General features: G+C 35.3%; 1 protein-coding gene across 4 annotated transcripts in view; it reads right to left on the bottom strand.

Annotated features, from left to right (window-relative positions):
* The window catches only part of LOC136039285 (gamma-aminobutyric acid receptor subunit beta-like), a 122,202-nt gene that overhangs the window by 35,545 nt on the left and 67,565 nt on the right, over positions 1-19,092 (bottom strand). For 3 of the 4 annotated variants that reach the window (XM_065722872.1, XM_065722873.1, XM_065722875.1), the window contains one exon: positions 14,081-14,163. In XM_065722872.1, coding sequence (XP_065578944.1) covers positions 14,081-14,163 — 83 coding nt within the window. Of the gene's footprint in view, positions 1-13,949; positions 14,033-14,080; positions 14,164-19,092 lie in introns of all 4 variants that reach the window. The other variant, XM_065722874.1, reaches the window with a different exon arrangement.

The raw sequence follows: 19,092 nt of genomic DNA, 5'->3' as shown, positions 1-19,092 counted from the left end.
TGCCTATATATAAACAATCCAGTAGCTATTATCGAAACAAAGAGGTTTTGTTATGCCTAGGCTTGGGAAAGAACATTATCAAAATCACAGATCATACACGTTAATTGTACTATCCTCCTTTTTATTGAAAAGAATGGAATGGAATGGAATGGGGTTAGTTCATTGGCACCTCATAAGCGATCCTAAAACCAAACTTTACCTAGGCAAACGTCTGATCGCACTCGGGATGTCTGAAAAACCTATTTGGATGAAGACAGGAAATCCTGAATGGACACGAATGGACACAGTCTCCACTAGAGACTGTGTCCACGAATGGACACAGTCTTCGTATGGACACGAAGACACAGTCTCCACTTCGTTCCTGAAAAAAGTGAAGCAATAGTATTCACGAACAAAATGAATCTGAAAGTTCTTTTGTAACCATTAAAACCATTTTGCAACTGGGTAGCCATTAATTTTAATGGCTACTCGGTATCACTCAAAGAAAGGTGAAATACCTGAGAATCATACCTGATACCCAGTTTAGCTGGAAATTACACCATGCAGAGAAAGCGCAGAAAACCATAGCTTCCCTAATCCAACGCCAATAAGTAGCAGGGAAAAATTTTGGTCTAGCTCAAAAGAGATCATTTATTTATATAAGGCAGTAATTCGACCGGAGCAGTAATTTGGTTTGGTGATCTGGACAACTCGACCCAGATATATCACTTTTGAGATGAGTACATAGGCTTGCCTGCCTAAAGATCACACCAGTGTACTATGGAACTGCGACAGCGTCCATGAAGTATGTATAGGCCTTCAACCTATAGAGAATTTTCTAGAGGAAGAAGCAACAAAAAGCATTGTCAGACAGGATAATATTGACCAATGGACGCGGAAACAGAAGTTAAGAAGCAGGAAACGAAAAGCCACATGAACTCATTATTGCATAAGTATAAGATTTTCAGATTCCCAAAGATAATATTCACCCGATGAAGTAAACCAACCAGGAAACTTTTTATTCTCATTATGACAAGAAATGAAATGAAGCAGAAAGTCGCACCGCTCCATCAACTTGATGCAAAAATATGCTATATAGAGGGTTTTCGGACCCATAGAAAATGGAGACAGGAGTAACAATATAACCATAACGCCTCTACTCTAACAGAGGGATTCTAAGTTATCATATAGGGTAATTCGTGACGGTTGTCCTGATAGAAATATTTGGGATAGAGTGAGCAGCTGTAAGATTTAAACAGTTCAACCAAACAGACAGCAATATTTGTGTCATATTACCTCTAAGTGCAACGATCACAAGAAGGCCATTCGATGCCGAAATTGGAAAGCTTCAGGGACCAGATACTCGTATAAAGTACGTTATTGAGGTATAGAATCCCTTTGGGCTACCTAGCACACTTAGCAGCAGCAGAGGTGCCTGGAAATATTTTAAAATTGCAGACGAGTGAAGCAGAACAATTTGTGCTTGGCAAGAGAGGTTTTCCAAAGAAATTGTGGCTAATAAATGAAGCGCTGTTTGTCATAGAGCAAAGACGAAGGGTAAGATTCCTTGGCGCCATGGCCACTTATCGAAGGCGTAATTGAGTGTAGAGCAGAGTAATTCACTAGAACTGAACTCAGTTCGTTGCAATGAAAGCTGCTGAAATTAAACTAGCAGCATAAAAGAAAGATAAAGGTAGCCTTTTCTAGCATCCCCGAGTCTCACTAAAAAAACTCCATCATTGGGTCCTGTGCTATCCAGGGATGGGACGCTTCTTTCCGATGAAGGCTCTCGTCCTGAGCGGTGCAAGGACCACTCATGCTCACTCTCAAGCAATACTAGCCCGTCTGGTCTTAAAAATAATAGTCTCAGTCAATCTAGCAGTCAAAGAACTGATGCAGATATTCGTACAGATGAACCTTTCAGTCCTTAAAAAATCAAAAATGCAGTTAAAACACTCAAAAACTATAAAGCTGCTCGTATCCATGGCTTTATCTCTGAACTACTGAAATATGCGGACCCCACAATGTCCCTGTTCCTCCAAGTCATTTTCTTCATAATCAGGAGAAGTGAGATAATCCTTGAAGATTGACGAAAGGGTGTCATTATTCCCTCACGTAAGAGGATAGGCTCTAGAAGTGACTGCTCTAATTACCGTGGAATAACTCTGCTGTCCAGTCTCCAGAAAACTTTTCTCAATGGTCTTGCTGAATCCATGTCGGATAATATTCGTAGGATTTGGTAACCGCATCAAGCTGCTTTATATCCAATCGTTCAATTATCGAACATATTCCTATGATTCGACGGAAAATAGCGGAGATCACAGAGTTCTGATGGAAAACTGTTTTGTCTTTGTCGACTTCAATAATATGATTCGCACAGCTCTTTCGTGACCGAGAAGCTCTTTCACGGATTTTAAAATCGACCAGTCTCCCTGATAAATACCACAGACACTTCAAAGCAAGATCTATGTTCTATTTATAGACCGGCACATCAGTTTTTTCCAAATCACGATAGAAGTTCGTCAAGAATTTTGTAGGGGTCCCAGAGCTTTTCTGTGGTCCAGGGGTCTAGGGGTTCAGAGACCACGTTATGACAAAGTCAAATACAATTCTCATCCTTGGGCTAAAGTTCGGCAACAAACCTAGTGATGGCTAACATCAGGCCGAGCGAAGTGCAAACGCTCAAACTGGGTGCAAGCAGATGGATAGAGGCAGTCGAGGCAGATGGAGGAGGCAGTGGAGGCAGATGGAGGATGCAGAGGAGGCACTCTCTACATCGAACAGCGTCAAGGAAATCAAGTCAACAAAAAATAATTGGAGTGCTATAAAGCCTTGAAAAGACCAACATTAAATGGCAACCATGTTTCACTAACGTGGGTCCTGGGACATTTTAGATTCACAGGTAATTATTTGGCAAGCGAAGCATCTGACTCTGGTACATCAATAATTAGTTATGGACAGAAGCCTTTCAGTCCAATCTCTCAGCATTGCTGAAAAGATAATGTTAGGAGATAAATCCTTAAGAGGGTGGAACAGAATTGGCGCAAAATGGTGGGATGTAAAAAAACAAAATAAATATTTGCAAAGATTAATACTAAGCTGACTTGACATCTTTTTCAACATAAAATACCTAATATAAGAATGCGTATTGAACCCCTTACAGGAATTCGGAATTCTAATAGATGAGTTGCAAGTCAGGGTCAAATACCGGCTGAAGACATTTCGAAAGTTGTTTCTTAACCTGGAAGGTGTTGTTGTGTAGGGTAAGGTTGGACAGCTGGCAAAGTATAAGATAAAAATTGGGAAATTTTGGCCCATATCCAGAAAACAATGATTAGAATTTTTATGTGTGTTTTGATGCAATAGGCGCTTATGGCCTGAACTTCAGCTCAGTTGGTAAGTTTACTCATATTGAAAAATGAATAATTAGTCATGCAAAATAGATAAACTCAGATTTTACCATTCAATTTAATGTTGAAGTCTTAGAGAGACATTATAAAACGCTGAGAATTGACTAAGTCTTTCTTTGGAAAATTAAAGAAGAAAATGAAACCATTTTTGAAAAGAAAAAAGAAATTAGGCTAGATTTAGGGGAAAAATGAAGCTGGATTGTTAAATGAATTGAACTTTCGTATTTTAAATCAAGGAAATAATTTACTTTTGAAGAAGCTCGCATACATTTTAGATACTGTAAACAATACAGTTTTAATATGGTTTTAAGTTTAAAATTGCTATACAGATTTTCAAAGAAATTAGGAAATATCAAATTTAGGTAGCTCATGCAATATATTAAATACAAACACATTTAAAAGAAATGAAGTGTGAAATGAACTTATATTGAGAATCAAAAATGGTAACTGGAAAGGCAAGGGTACTAGAATGAATACTTGCAAGAGATAGCATAAATTGGTTAAACGAAGCTATTTTCTAACGTGGCTAGTTGTAGTATAGATAAGCAGCTCCTTATAAATTACCTTTTTTTGCTGTGCAGGTTGTTCAAAGAGTGCTTTAAAAATGAAAATCAAGCAGGCTTAGCTCATCCCTCCCCTCCGATTTAGAATATTAAATACAGATACGCACTTTCTGGTCATATAGTTGCTGTATTATATCTTTTATTTTTGATATAACACGTTTCTGTTTATTTTTCTTATTTGGTCTTTGTATCCAAGATTTTTCTCTACTAGCTATTTTACTTGTATCATTTGGCTTCAATTTTACTTGTATTTTATTTTGGGTTATTTATAAATTAATATTACTACTATTGGAACTGCAGCTTAAGTTAAGAACATTCATAGATCAAAATCAACTGGGATAACACAAAATTTAGTTAAGCTATGTTATTCAGTTGAACAGAATTCAGTTAAACAAAAAAAAGGTAAAGGATACGGCATTGGACTTTACAGTCCGTACCGGCGGTGCTGATCTCCGTTTCTTGGCCTTTCAGCCAGGAAGTGCAATGGGGGGTTGGGGCCAGCCATCTTGTGCTTTCGCACACCCTTCCTGTTTACCTTCCCCAGATTTTTCCAGGTACCACTTTAGAGCTGGGTCGACTCTGGCTAAGCTTAGAGAGTCACGCCACTGACCCCCGTCCCAAACTGAAGAATTGGGTACACCGGGATTCGAACCCGCGTCCTCTCAGACAAAAGATCCCGAATCCAGCGCACCAACCCACTCGGCCAGGACGGCTGAATTCAGTTAAACAGAATAAATATTGCGTGAAAGAGAAACTTTATATTGGATTTTATTATCAAACAGTTCATGGGAACGAACTGTAAGCAAGGAGCAACTCGGGTCAATAGCAGCCGAAACTCTAAAAAGCAGAAATTTCATACCAAAAGATGCATAAAAGGAATTAACTTATTATACTGATTTAAAATATATAAGATTAATCAAGTTTAGTGTTACCCATCAAAAGCTATGAGGTGAGAAAATTTGCCTGATTTTTTTTAATAGGGGAAAACCTCTCCTAAAAGTCAAGGAATATTAATTAAAATCACACCGTCAGAATCAGCGTATCAGAGAACCTAAAAGTCAAGAATATTAATTAAAATTGCGCCAACAGATTCAGTGTATCAGAGAGCCGTATTGTAGAAGTTTCAAGGTCCTATATATAAAAATGTGGGCAAGATCACGGATGGGTGTTTATGTGTTGTTGATTTTTTCCTAGGGGTGATCCTATCGAAATAATGGTCAAATAATATCGGGAGAGGGTGCATTCGAGCGGGAATTAAACGTTCTAGTGCTCTTTTTAAGTGATCAAAGCGATAAGATGGCAAGTAGCCCCATCCCATGCCCCTTTCTTCCAAAAATAATCCGATCAAAATTTTTAGATTGCCATTTCATTTAGTGTAATTGAAAGATCCAGTAACTATTTCTTTAAAGGTAAAATGACCAACCACAGTCTGTGGAGAGAGGCCTATAAGTTAAGAATGTGCCCATTGTTTACGTGCAGTATTTGTTATCGGGACGCTTCCGAAAATTTACCAGGGGGTGATTTTGTCCCTGGGGTGAGTTTTCACATGCAAAATTTTCATTGGTAAAGGAAATTTTTAGGGGTTGAGTTTTTCAGGAGATATTTTACCTCGCGAAGATTTTATGAATTCCTTTACAAAATTCCAACCCAATTTTTTATGGGAAGTTGTTCCAGGTAAATTATCCGGGGTTATTTTTAGCGTGTTTGGATTTCTGGAAAAATATTTTCACGGGAGGAAGATTTCTGGAGTGATTAAGAAAATGATAAAACATTGAAGCTTTTTTCAAATGAAAGCATCCTAAGGAGGATGTCTCAGTTGGAATCGTCCACGTGAAATTTTACAGGAGGGGGGATTTCCGGTTATGATGGTGCTGTTTTGAGGGAATATTACGAGGGTGATTTCCAGTGAATATGGCGCTATTCGGAGGGAATTTTATTGCGGAGGGCAATGTAATTTACGTGAGAGGAAATTTCCTCAGAGGAGTCTCCAATTAAAAGGCGGGATGTCATAGAGCGTGAGCCAGATTTACAGGCATTGTTTGAAAAACGATTAGAGATCAAATTTAAACAATTGTTTTACTAAAAGTAAAGAACAACAATTAAAATGAAAACGAGCAGAAATTATTCCGTAGAAGAAGGGATTGCCCCCTCTTCAATACCTTGCACTTTACACTTAAGTTTGACTGTTTGTCCCAAGTTTTTAAGCACGGCTACTGAAACACAGGGACCGTTTAAATTAAAATAAGAAGATTTTTTAAAATTCTAAAGGCTTTAGCGTAAAGAGCAAGATACTGAGGAGGGGATAACCCCTTCATATACGGAATAATTTCTGTTCGTTTTAAGCTATAATGTTGCTCCTTACTTCAGTTTAAAAAACTTGTTTTTTGTATATAATTATTTAATAAGGAATAGCCGTAAACCAAAAAGAAAAAATTTAAGCCATTAAAGATAGAACAAACAAAAAATGAATGGAATAAAAAAGTAGAATCACCTTTTTCTGGCTGTAGTGCTTATAAATAAACTGAATTACACTTTTGTGCTACTGAGCTACTGTTGCTGATTATTAAACTGTTTGAAAAGCATTATACACCATGGAAAAAGCCAAATCTTAGCAAAAACAGAATCAATTTTTCTTTGTTTTGAAAGGACGTTTGATCTTCCCCTCCCCCCTGCCTAGGAAAATGAAAACATTTTACAATCTCAGCAATCTAGTTTTGTAAGGTTGTAGCTACAAAAAAAAAAAATGAAAAATACACGGTTAGTGTAAAAGTAAAAAAAAAATTAATAACTCGTTAATCTTAGAACATTGGGCAGTACGGCCACAAAAGTCGTAATAACAGATCTCGCATATGCCGCAAATACAGCGCTGCTTAAGAGGAGATTCATGTGCCTACCGTAAATTATTAATTGTTATTTTTCTTTTCTGGTTGTTCCGAAAGGAAAGGGTTGCTGTAGAAGAATAGAGGGGGCTCATTTCAGGGACATTGCAATCTCTAGTGCCCTTTTTATAGACTAAAAGTAATTGAAGAACAACTAGCCCTCTCCTGTTTCCTTTTTCGATATTCGTGGCCCCATAACCTGTCCACGTGGCCCCAAACAAAAACTTTTAGCACTCAAAATAGCGGACACATTCCATGAATATATTCCCAGAGATGACAAGGCTCTCTACAGCTCCTAAAGCAAGGATCATAAATTATACAAGCCGCTAATTGTTTACATGTAGGTTTTATAGTGGGAAAAGGGGGGGGGGGGTATTTTGATCTTAGAATAGGTAAAGACGTTGTGCCTCTTTCCCATCTAAATCTCTTGTTGCTGTAATCTCCTTTGGAAAAGCTATATCTTTATGCCCAGCAGAAAGGTAAATCAACAGATCCTATATGGTACCCTGTTATCAAAGTTTCAAATCTGCCCTACCTCAGGAATGGCTCTGGGCATGAGGCTGAATCTTTTGGGGAGTATATGGGGGCCAAGTGGATTTCAAAACATTGGTTTAAGGGGACAGGGGGGAGGAGAAGGGTCCAAAAATGGGTTTTCTCAATATATCTAAATGTTTTTGTACTACTTGTTCTATGGGAAATATAATATATTCCTTGGCTAAGTAACGATGTAAATAAAAAATATATTATGTTGTTAATCAAATATATATTAAAACATATTGTGTTGCCAAGTGATCTTATTTCGTGAATCAAAAACATAGTTTGCTAAGAGACCAAAAGGTTTATCTGCAACATCCTTGGAACAACTTTGGTTACCCAGTTGAATGTGTCAGTGAGTCGGAAGGGGAGAAAATTGACCTTTTTATCTAGGGTGAAGGGCTGGAAGAGAGAGTCTAATATCCCGGTCTCTAATGGGTATAAAATTAAGTTTGTTAAAATTAAATTAAGTTAAGTAAAATTAAGTAAATAATAAGTTTGACTCTTTCTCTCAGCTCTACTTTTTAAAACATTAAAAAACTTTAGCGTAAAGAGCGGGGTGTTGAGGAGGGAACAGCCCCTTTCATTCCCTTTCACGGAGTACTTTCTGTTCGTTTTTAGTTTTAATGTCGCTCCTTACTTTCAGTTAAAAAAAACTTTTTTTTATTTAATTTCTGGACGTTTTTGAATTAATGTATGTTTTCATTTTGGCTCTCCGCAGATGAATAATTAAAACGATATTTGCATATTCAGTTTTTTGGCCACATGGCTTTCTCATAGTTTTGAACGAATGATTTTGAGAAAAAGGAGCGGGGGAGGAACTTTAGTTGACCTCCAATTTTTGGTTACTTAAAAAGACAACTAAAACTTTCAATTTTTTACGAACGTTTTTATTAGTAAAAGATATACGTAACTTACGAATTAGTTTACATAACGAACTTCTATATTCGTATGTTTTTATTACGTATATGAGTGGGTTCGCCCCCTCGTCAGTACCTCTCTCTTTACACTAAAGCTTAAATTTTGTCCCAATTCCTTAGAAATGACCGCTGAATCGTAGAATAAATAGTCGTAGAATAAATAAGGTCGTAAGTCGTAGAATAATCTAAGGTCGTAGAATAAATAGTTGAAATTGCTAAGAATACTGAAGTGTAAAGAGCGAGGTATTAGGAGGAGGGTGAAACCCTCATATGCGTAATAATTTCTGTATGTTTTAAGTTTTAATGCTGCTCCTTACTTTCGGTTGAAAAAACTTTTCATATCTATTTTTTCATTGTTTTTTTTTAGATAATGCTAGAAAATCCTGTGCCCCCTCCCTGGAGATTTTCTTCCTCCATGATAAATTTCTCCATGGAGAGTTCCCCCCCCCACATAATCTCCTCCCCTCAACCCTTCCCCAGCAACCAAAAAAATCCCCTGAAAACGTTCGTACACTTCCTAATAGCCATTACTATATGCAAGCACCTGTCAAAGTTTGTAACTTGTAGCCCCTCCCACGGGGACTGTGGGGGAGCAATTCCTCCCCAAAGACATGGTTATAAGGCTTTTTGACTTTGCTGAATAAAATGGCTATCTCAGAATTTCGATCCAGTGACTATGGGAAAAAAGTAGCGTGGGAGGGGGCCTAGGTGCCCTCCAATTTTTTCGGTAGCTTTAAAAAGGCACTAGAACTTTTCATTGCCTTTAGAATGAGCCCTCTTGCAAAATTCTAGGACCTCTGGGTCGATAAAATCACTCCTGGAAAAAAAAAATAAAAGATAAACACGCATCCGTGATCAGTCTTTTGGCAAAAAAAATACAAAATTCCACATTTTTGTAGATAGGAGCTTAAAACTTCTAAAGTAGGGTTTTCTAATGCGCTAAATCTGATGGTGTGATTTTCGTTATGATTCTATGACTTTTAGGGGGTGTTTCCTTCTATTTTCTAAAATAAGGCAAATTTTCTCAGGCTTGTAACTTTTGATGGCTAAAACTAAACTTAATGAAACTTATATTAAAATCAACATTAAAATACCATCCTTTTGATGTAACTATTGGTATCAAAGTTCCATTTTTTAGAGTTTTGATTACTATTGAGCCGGATCGCTCCTTACTACAGTTCGTTACCACGAATTCTTTGATACAGCTTTTATGTTGAGTGTATATCTGAAAATGTTTTGCTGTATCACGTCAGGTTATCAATATATGTAGAAATTAGATTTTTTATCCTCTTTTGATGGATTCCTTTGGATAAAACAATATAAAAATATCTTTGAGGATTCATTTACGCACTACTGTTTAGTGCACAAAATTGCACAGTGCACAATTGCACTGTTTAGTGCACAAAATTGCACAGTGCACAATTGCACTGTTTAGTGCACAAATTGCACAGTGCACAATTGCACTGTTTAGTGCACAAAATTGCACAGTGCACAATTGCACTGTTTAGTGCACAAAAATTTATATCTATATCTTTTTTTCTACTATACTTCACATTAGTTGAAGAGACGAGCTACTAAATCTTCTTCTAATTTATTAAGCAGGTCTCAATCGTCTTTAGATAAGTGCTGAATATCAAGATAGTCACCGAAATACTTTTTTATTGACCAGTATTATGTTAATTTCTGCGTAAGCGGAAAATTTTTCGATCCTCTGGAACATATCTTTAGCCGTGGCTCTTATTGAAATAAATAAATAAACAAGTTTTTTTAAAGGAAAGTAAGGAGCGATATTAAAACTTAAGACGAACAGAAATTACTTCGTATGGGAAAGGGACTGCTTCCTTATCAACGCCCCGCTCTTTACGCTAAAGTTGTGAGGAATCAGCCCCTTTCACATACGAAGTAATTTCTGTTCGTCTTAAGTTCTGATGTCGCTCCTTACTTTCCGTTAAAAAAAACTTGTTTTTTTATTTAATTTCTGAACGTTTTTGAATCAATGCATGTTTTGATTTTGGCTCTCCGCAGATGAATAATTAAAACGAAATTTGCAATTTTTTTTTTTTAGCTAAATGGCTTTATCATAGTTTTGATCGAATGATTTTGATAAAAAAAAATGGAGCGGGGGAGGACGCCTATTTGCCCTCCGATTTTTTGGTTACTTAGAAAGGCATTTTCTACTATACTTCACATTAGTTGAAGGGACTAGCTACTAAATCTTCTTCTAATTTATTAAGCTGGTCTCAATCGTCTTTAGATAAGTGCTGAATATCAAGATAATCACCGAAATACTTTTTTATTGACCAGTATTATGTTAATTTCTGCGTAAGCGGAAAATTTTTCGATCCTCTGGAACATATCTTTAGCCGTGGCTCTTATTGAAATAAATAAATAAACAAGTTTTTTTAAAGGAAAGTAAGGAGCGATATTAAAACTTAAGACGAACAGAAATTACTTCGTATGGGAAAGGGACTGCTTCCTTATCAACGCCCCGCTCTTTACGCTAAAGTTGTGAGGAATCAGCCCCTTTCACATACGAAGTAATTTCTGTTCGTCTTAAGTTTTGATGTCGCTCCTTACTTTCCGTTAAAAAAACTTGTTTTTTTTTATTCAATTTCTGAACGTTTTTGAATCAATGCATGTTTTGATTTTGGCTCTCCGCAGATGATAATTAAAACGAAATTTGCATATTTATTTTTTTTAGCTAAATAGCTTTATCATAGTTTTGATCGAATGATTTTGATAAAAAAAATAGAGCGGGGGAGGAGGCCTAGTTGCCCTCCGATTTTTTGGTTACTTAAAAAGGCAGCTAGAACTTTTAATTTTTTACCAATCTTTTTATTAGTAAAAGATATACGTAACTTATAAATTAGCAAACATAACGAACTTCTGTATTCTCATGATTTTATTACGTATATGAGGGGGAACAGCCCCTCGTCAGTAACTTGCTCTTTACACTAAAGCTTAAATTTTGTTCCAATTTCTTAAGAATGACCCCTGAATCACAAAAACTGTAGAATAAATAGTTGAAATTACTAAAAATACTTTAGCGTAAAGAGCGAGGTATTAAGAGAAGCTGAGCCCATCATATGCGTAATAATTTCTGTTCGTTTTAAATTTTAATTCTACTCCTTACTTTCATTTGAAAAAACTTTTTCATATTTATTTTTTCATTGTTCTTTCTTAATAATGCTAGAAAATCCTGCACTCCCTTCATGGAAATTTTCCTCCCCCATGATAAATTCCTCCAAGGAAAATTCCCCCAACATATCTTCCTCTTCTTAACCCCCCCTCAACCAGAAAATCCCCCTGAAAACGTCTGTACATTTCCAAATGACCATTACTATATGTAAGTACTGGTCAAAGTTTGTAACTTGTAGCCCCTCCCACGGGGACTGTGGGGACTAAGTCTTCCCCAAAGACAAAGTTATAAGGCTTTTCGACTACACTGAATGAAATGGCCATCTGAGAATTTTGATCCGGTGACTTTGGGAAAATAATTAGCGGGGAAGGGGGTCTAGGTGCCCTCCAATTTCTTTGGACACTTAAAAAGGGCACTAGAACTTTTTGTTTCCGTTAGAATGAGCCCTCACGCAAGATTCTAGGACCACTGGGTTGATGCGATCACCCCTGGGAAAAAAAACAAAAAAAAACAAACACGCATCCGTCATCTGCCTTCTGGCAAAAAATACAAAATTCCACATTTTTGTAGATAGGAGCTTGAAACTTCTACAATAGGGTTTTCTGATACGCTGAATCTGACGGCGTGATTTTGGTTAAGATTCTATGAATTTTAGGGGTTGTTTCCCCCTATTTTCTAAAATAAGGCAAATTTTCTCAGGCTTGTAACTTTTGATGGGTAAGACTAAACTTGATGAAACTTATATTTTTAAAATCAGCTTTAAAATGCGACTCTTTTGATGTAGTTATTGGCATCAAAATTCCATTTTTTAGAGTTTGGTTGCTATTGAGCCGGGTCGCTCCTTACTACAGTTCGTTTCCACGAACTGTTTTATTGGTGGTAATTTTTTTTTCATTTTAATCTTAATTATACTATATGACTTTATTTTTGCCCATCCTAAGTTAATATGGCTCTTGACTTTTCTTTCAAAATTTTATTTTTGGAAAATCTTTTGTTTTAGTTAATGATAGGTTAATGACAGACATCATGTCCTGACATCAAAATTTAGATACTTGAAGTATACAATAGAACAAGGGAGCAAGATTCAATTTGAGAATGCCTGTTATTTCTGAATACTATAGTTAAACTAAGCAAAAAAGGATGGGCATACTCATCCTTCCCCCAACACCATTCAAAGCTTCATTCTTCTGAAATTCACAATTAGTTTGTGATGAACACTTGCTTCATTGCTTCCTGTGCATTGTCAAGACAGAGACAGGCTTTTAGAAGCATAAGAGCATGAGACTTGCATGACTTAGCATGAGAGACACTGTAAAGTGTATTGATTGAAAATTATAGTATTTTTAAAATGAAAAAGTAAATTAAACTTTAGTTTTGAAGATTATAAATATTAAACAATCAAAATATATTAAAAATTAAACCTTTAAAAAAAATTAAAATGATCTGACTCCTAGAGGTTTTATGATATCATTAGAGGTTTTATGATATCATATTTAATGATATCAACTCTTAGAGGTTTTAAAAACAAGTATATTCACTAACTTCAAATGATATTTTCTCTTTCAAAAGTACGCAACTTCTATACTTATGATTTAATATATTATTTTCCTGATTTTTTAGACTTGATTACCTGAAGTTAAGATTTTCGGATTATTACATTTAGACGAAGGAGGTTTGACCCAAAAACATTTCTTTCACGCATTTTTCGTATTCAAAACTGTAATATATCTTGGGCAATACTCCTTATATGTCTGAAGAGTAGATTAATTTATATAGATCTGGTAGTGCTTCAATGCGTAATGCGAACTCTTCCACTCTTTACAGACTCTTCAATAGTGAGTGCTCCCCCAAATCTAGAATCTGAGATCTTAAATTCATAAGTTCGAACAAGGTAGGTTGTGCGTATTCTCACTGTTACCCCTAAAGTTAGTATTCAACATTTTCAAACGTACGAAATAATTACCGAAAACCATTTACCTTGCTGCCCTCAAAGGCAGGATTAGTAATGCAATATATATTTAATCACAGATTGATAATCCTGAATAATTTTACCCTAATGATCCCTTTTTGTGAGCAGCTTAGCAAACGCGATCCTTAGGTCTGGCAGAAATGATATGGTGTTGTCTTCAACTCCACTATCCAGCTCCGCAGCCCTGATTTGAAAATCAAAGGAGCTACTATTAAAACTAGAAATTCCTTGAAAATATGATCCTCTCGTCTTTCCAAGTTATACTATCTCACTTCTCATATTCCACAAGCATCGCCTACTTGATTACTATAGGTCAAAAATCATGCCTGTTCAAATCTACATAACTAGCTAGTATACCAAGTAACGTGATACATCCATAGAGAGCATCAACACGTTACTGGGAGCATCTCAGTAACGTGTTCTACTACATTACTAGAGAGCATCAACGCCAACCTGATTATTAGAGGTCAAAAATCATGCTTGTTCAAATCTACATAACTAGCTAGTATACGAAGTAACGTGATACATCCATAGAGAGCATCAACACGTTACTTACAGCTTTCTATCTCTAGCATACATAGTTGTCTGTCCATAGGAAAAAATTGTAATTGCATTGGACAAGACGCCGTAACAGTTAACCTGCAATAGATATACATATTGATGCATTTGTGAATAAGAGATACTTACAACTTTCTATTTCTATTTGACACAGTTGACGATCCATGGGAAAGTATTGCAAGTTCATGGGACACGATGCTGTTACTGTTAATCTGGAAGAAAAATTTCTCTTGAATTTTAAGCTTTTCCGGTTTTTCAGGAGAAACCTTATAGTCCTTGAACCAACAAGAAACCTTGAACAACAAGAAAAACTGATTTTTCGCATGTGAATCACTAAACTGTCTTCTTTGTTTGTCTCCTCCTTCTTCTTTTTTTCGCCGTTTGTTCGGCGATAGAAATTGAATATCAGTTAATGTATATATATATATATATATATATATATATATATATATATATATATATATATATATATATATATATATATATATATATATATATTATATAGCTTAAGTTATATATATTTGTATATATATATATATATATATATATATATATATATATATATATATATATATATATATATATATATATATAATATATATATATATATATATATATATATATATATATATATATATATATATATGTATATATATATATATATATAATATATATATATATATATATATATATATATATATATATATATATATATATATATATATATATATATATATATATATATATATATATATATATATATATATATATATATATATATATATATATATATATATATATATATATATATATATATATATATATATATATATATATATATATATACAAATATATATAACTTAAGCTACTCCGGCCTCAGTGAAGGGTCCTAACCACGTGGCCATTACGTCCTGTGTAACAGGGTCTGTTCTATAATTTTTGCTGTTCCCAATCACTCTTTTATCACGTATTAAGGTATTTCAAACCCTTGATAAACCCTTTTACCTTCGGTAATGCATTTTTTAAGTGTACTAGATTTCCAGAATAAAGGTCTAGGCTAAAAAAAAAACTGATTGATAGTCCAAGCGGAAGCATTGTAAGCTCTCTGGACTTAGTCAAGCTCCAATGACTGGACAAGGTGCTCTTAGTATTAATCTGAAAGAAATTAAATAAAAAGAAACTAGTTTTTTTAACTGAAAGTAAGGAGCGACATTCAAACCAAAAACGAACAGAAACTACTCCGTATATGAAATGGGCTTTCCCTTCCGCAATCCCTCGCTCTTTACGCTAAAATTTTTAATTGTTTTAAAAATTAGAATTATGGCAAAGAGCAAAGCTTTAGCGTAAAGAGCAAGGGATTGCGGAGGAGAAAACCCATTTCATTTCCCCCCCCAAACCAAAATAATCCCCCGTCTGTACACTTTCCAATAACCATTACTGTATGTAAACACTGGTCATTTGTAACTTGCAGCCCCTCCCCCAGAGACTGTGGGGGAGTAAGACATCCCTAAAGACATAATTATTATGGTTTTCGACTATGCGGAACAAAATGGCTATCTCAAAATTTTGATCCGTTGACTTTGGGAAAAATGAGCGTGGGAGGGGGCCTAGGTGCCCTTCAATTTTTTTGGTCACTTAAAAAGGGCATTGGAATTTTTCATTTCAATTAGAATGAGCCCTCTTGCGACATTCTAGGACCACTTGGTCGATACGATGACCCCTGGGAAAAAAAAACAAAAACATAAGAACAAACAAATAAACACACACCCGTGATCTGTCTTCTGGCAAAAAAAATACGAAATTCCACATTTTTTTAGATAGGAGCTTGGGAACAGGGTTCTCTGGTACGCTGAATGCGAAGGTGTGATTTTCGTTAAGGTTCTATGACTTTTAGGGAGTGTTTCCCCCTATTTTCAAAAATAAGGTAAATTTGCTCAGGCTCGTAACTTTTGATGACAAAGACTAAATTTGATGAAACTTGTATATTTGAAATCAGCATGAAAATCCGATTCTTTTGATGTATCTCTTGGCATCAAAATTCCGATTTTTAGAGTTTCGTTTACTATTGAGCCGGGTCGCTCCTTACTGTAGTTCGTTACCACGAACTGTTTGAAAATATGATCCCCGGGAACAAGATCTAGTTTACAGAGTTGAAAGTTTACGGAAAAAGTTGTGGAATTTTCACCGGCTCCAATTCACGAGAATATGGGCCCCTTACTATTTTTCACGAAATAGGGGGAAGATTAAAATGTATTTGATTAAATCTGAGAGGGGGGTAATTTTTGTGGTTATATTTTTTTCAATGAAAAATAGTGAAAAAATAGTATTTTTCTACGAAAAGTAAAAACCAGTTATTCTTAAAAGCTCTTAAGGAAGGGGGTAAAAATATTCATTACAACCTCTTGCGGCTTTTTGGGAAGAAAATAGCTGCATGTGGTAGAAAATGATACCCTTGAAAGTACCGATATTGAAAACAATTTGTCTTCAACATAATAAGATTTAAGATTACTAAATTCAGATCACTGGAAACAAGCTTTAAGCTATTCCATGGCTTCACTCTTTTTTTAGATTCACTAGTCTTAAAATAGCTTGTAAATTGAGCTTATTCCTTTTGCCTTTAAGAAATCCGTAACAAAGGGAAATACTGCACTATTTCAATTAGATTCATAGCAGCGTCAGAAACAGCTAAGTTTCCACATGCTTTGCTAATTGCCCAATTTATGTTCTATCTCTAGCAACTGTGCTTCCGAAAAATTTAACAACTAGAATTTATTTGACAGGGAAAATGAAACTGAAACAAAATAATCTTGATCTTCTTTATAGTGTTCATACTGCTTAAAGGTCATACATCACGTTTTCACATATTTTGCGAAAAATCTTTTCGTAACCTTTTTTTCAATGGAAGGACCAGAAGCCCAGAGTAAGATCAAGTTCTAATTTGATTTTTCTCATCTTTTTTTTATCTTTAATCTTTTGATCATTTTGATCTTTCTCAGACGTAAAAACACACTTGATATTTAAATACCAATTTAGAAATTAAAAAAAAAAAAACAGATAGTAATATGAATCAGTATAAATAAAATCCATTCAACCCTTGACAAAACTACAAAAAGAAAAAACAGAAAAAGAACAGCTGCAACTTGGTAAAGAGTTGACCCCAACAATGGTACTCAAAATTTAGAAAACAGGTTTTAAAAAACTGTCTGAGTTCAAATATTTTTTTTGTCAAACTGCTTTGAAAACAGTTGTTTACTATCAGATTCAGTTCAGTAGTAATTTATAAGGAGCGAACCACGGTCTAAAGCAACTAAAATCTAAAAACTAAAATTAAAATTAACAGCTAAAATTTAAAAACGGGTTTTTAAACAAATCGTGTATTGAAAAATATTTTTCAAGCAACAATACAATCAAATTTTAGCTTAGAGAAGGGTTTTATCTAAGCTCTTATTCTTGAATGGTGTAACAGACAAATATATGATTGTGATCAGTCACATGTACTAGAATAACAGTTCTGCTGTTAAGGTAGGAAATGGGGTTAGCAGCTAATTTCGAATTAAATCAGGAGTTTATTAGGGTTTCGGTTTATCCCCATTTATGTGAGTCATTTTGATTGACTTTGTCTTTAGGAGCACAGGAAACGAAATGGAGGAACATTGAATTAAATGGGGAAGAAAAATTTTAATTAACTTAGATTGTTTGATGATTTAAGCATCCTAGATGAAAGTTTGAGCAGCATGAATAAGCTTATAAGGGTTTTGCCAGTTCAGGGTGCTAGAATAGGTTCGAAAATTAATGTTAAGAAGTGTAAATTACTAAGGCTATGAATAACTGAAGTGATGTTGCATAACAAAAAGATTGATCAACTGGACAGCTTCACTTACCTTGGTAGTATTATTAGTAAAGACGGTGGAAGTAGTCAAGATGTTAAAAGTAGAATAGCCAAGGCTCGGAATCAAAGTTGAAAAAAGGATTGGAAATAGGATGATGATTCTGTGATCCAAGATTAGAACATTGGAAGCTACAGTGATGACAGTGGTCAAGTATGGTTCTGAAACATGGGCGCTCCGAAAAACGGAGGAAGGTTAGCTAGATGTTTTCCAGAGAAATTGCCTATGGATTGCTTTGGGTATCCGCCTGACTGACCGTATTTCAAGCAGAAGGCTTAACGAAATTGTGGTTCAATCCCGTTTTCCAGGGCTATAACGAGAAAACACTTAAGGTGGCTGGGGAACGATCTGCGGATGAAGTATGATAGATTGACAAAAATCGTCTTTTCGGACAAACATCTAAGACTAAACAGAAAGCAGGTCGTCCACGGTTGGTATGTGAGTCAAGTCGTAAGGAAAGAGTTAAGGGAAATGGGAACTTCCTGGGAGGGTGTAAAGAGGGAGGCTTTGAATAGGTTAGTATGGAGGAGGAGCGTAAGTAGTTGTGTTGGCCTCAGGTGGCTTGGTGCTACGGTGAGTTGTTAGTAAAAGTAATAGGCCGTAATAAAAATAGTAATTTCCATTTAAATTCAAGTGAACGGTAAATACTAATTATACAAAGACTTTTTTGAAAATTTTTAGAAAGAGTCTGAACCCTAAAAATGATGTCCACTAAAAATAAAAAATACAGGATTTTTCTTTATGGATTTTCTTTGAATTATCATTCATCTGAAATGTCCAGTCAACATTGTGAGGCTGTTGTGCAACCTTGCCCATAAAGTTCTATAGGATTACTGAACTTTTAAACTATCTGAGTTCTTTTCAGGAATCTTTAAAAATGGAATATATTAAAACCTCTTTAATGATATGTATACTTGTTACAATGCAACAAAGTCAATCAAATCAATTTCATTATCCAGCTCAGATCCCAGAAGCCAATGTAGGCACCAACTATCAGAATTCTGACTCCTGCGACTCAATAATTAAACGAGTCATGGGCATGCTCCATCTTCGAATTAGATTAATAGCAGACCTTCCAATTGATAGAGAAGACATGTAAGGCTAGCCGAGTGATGCTAATCCTAGTGGTATCCTTGAAAATGTGTGGAAAAGCATCCAGGATCCAGCTTTGAGAAGTTTGCTTGCTTATTCCCTACCTGACACTGCAGTGTTTCAACCTAGGTTAGCTGTAGCGACAATGCTCCCTTCTTTACT

The sequence above is a fragment of the Artemia franciscana genome, chromosome 19, assembly GCF_032884065.1.
Source record: "Artemia franciscana chromosome 19, ASM3288406v1, whole genome shotgun sequence".
Taxonomy (NCBI): Eukaryota; Metazoa; Arthropoda; class Branchiopoda; order Anostraca; family Artemiidae; genus Artemia; species Artemia franciscana.
The sequence above is the reverse complement of the archived record's forward strand: the minus strand, read 5'-3'. Positions and strand labels throughout refer to the sequence as shown.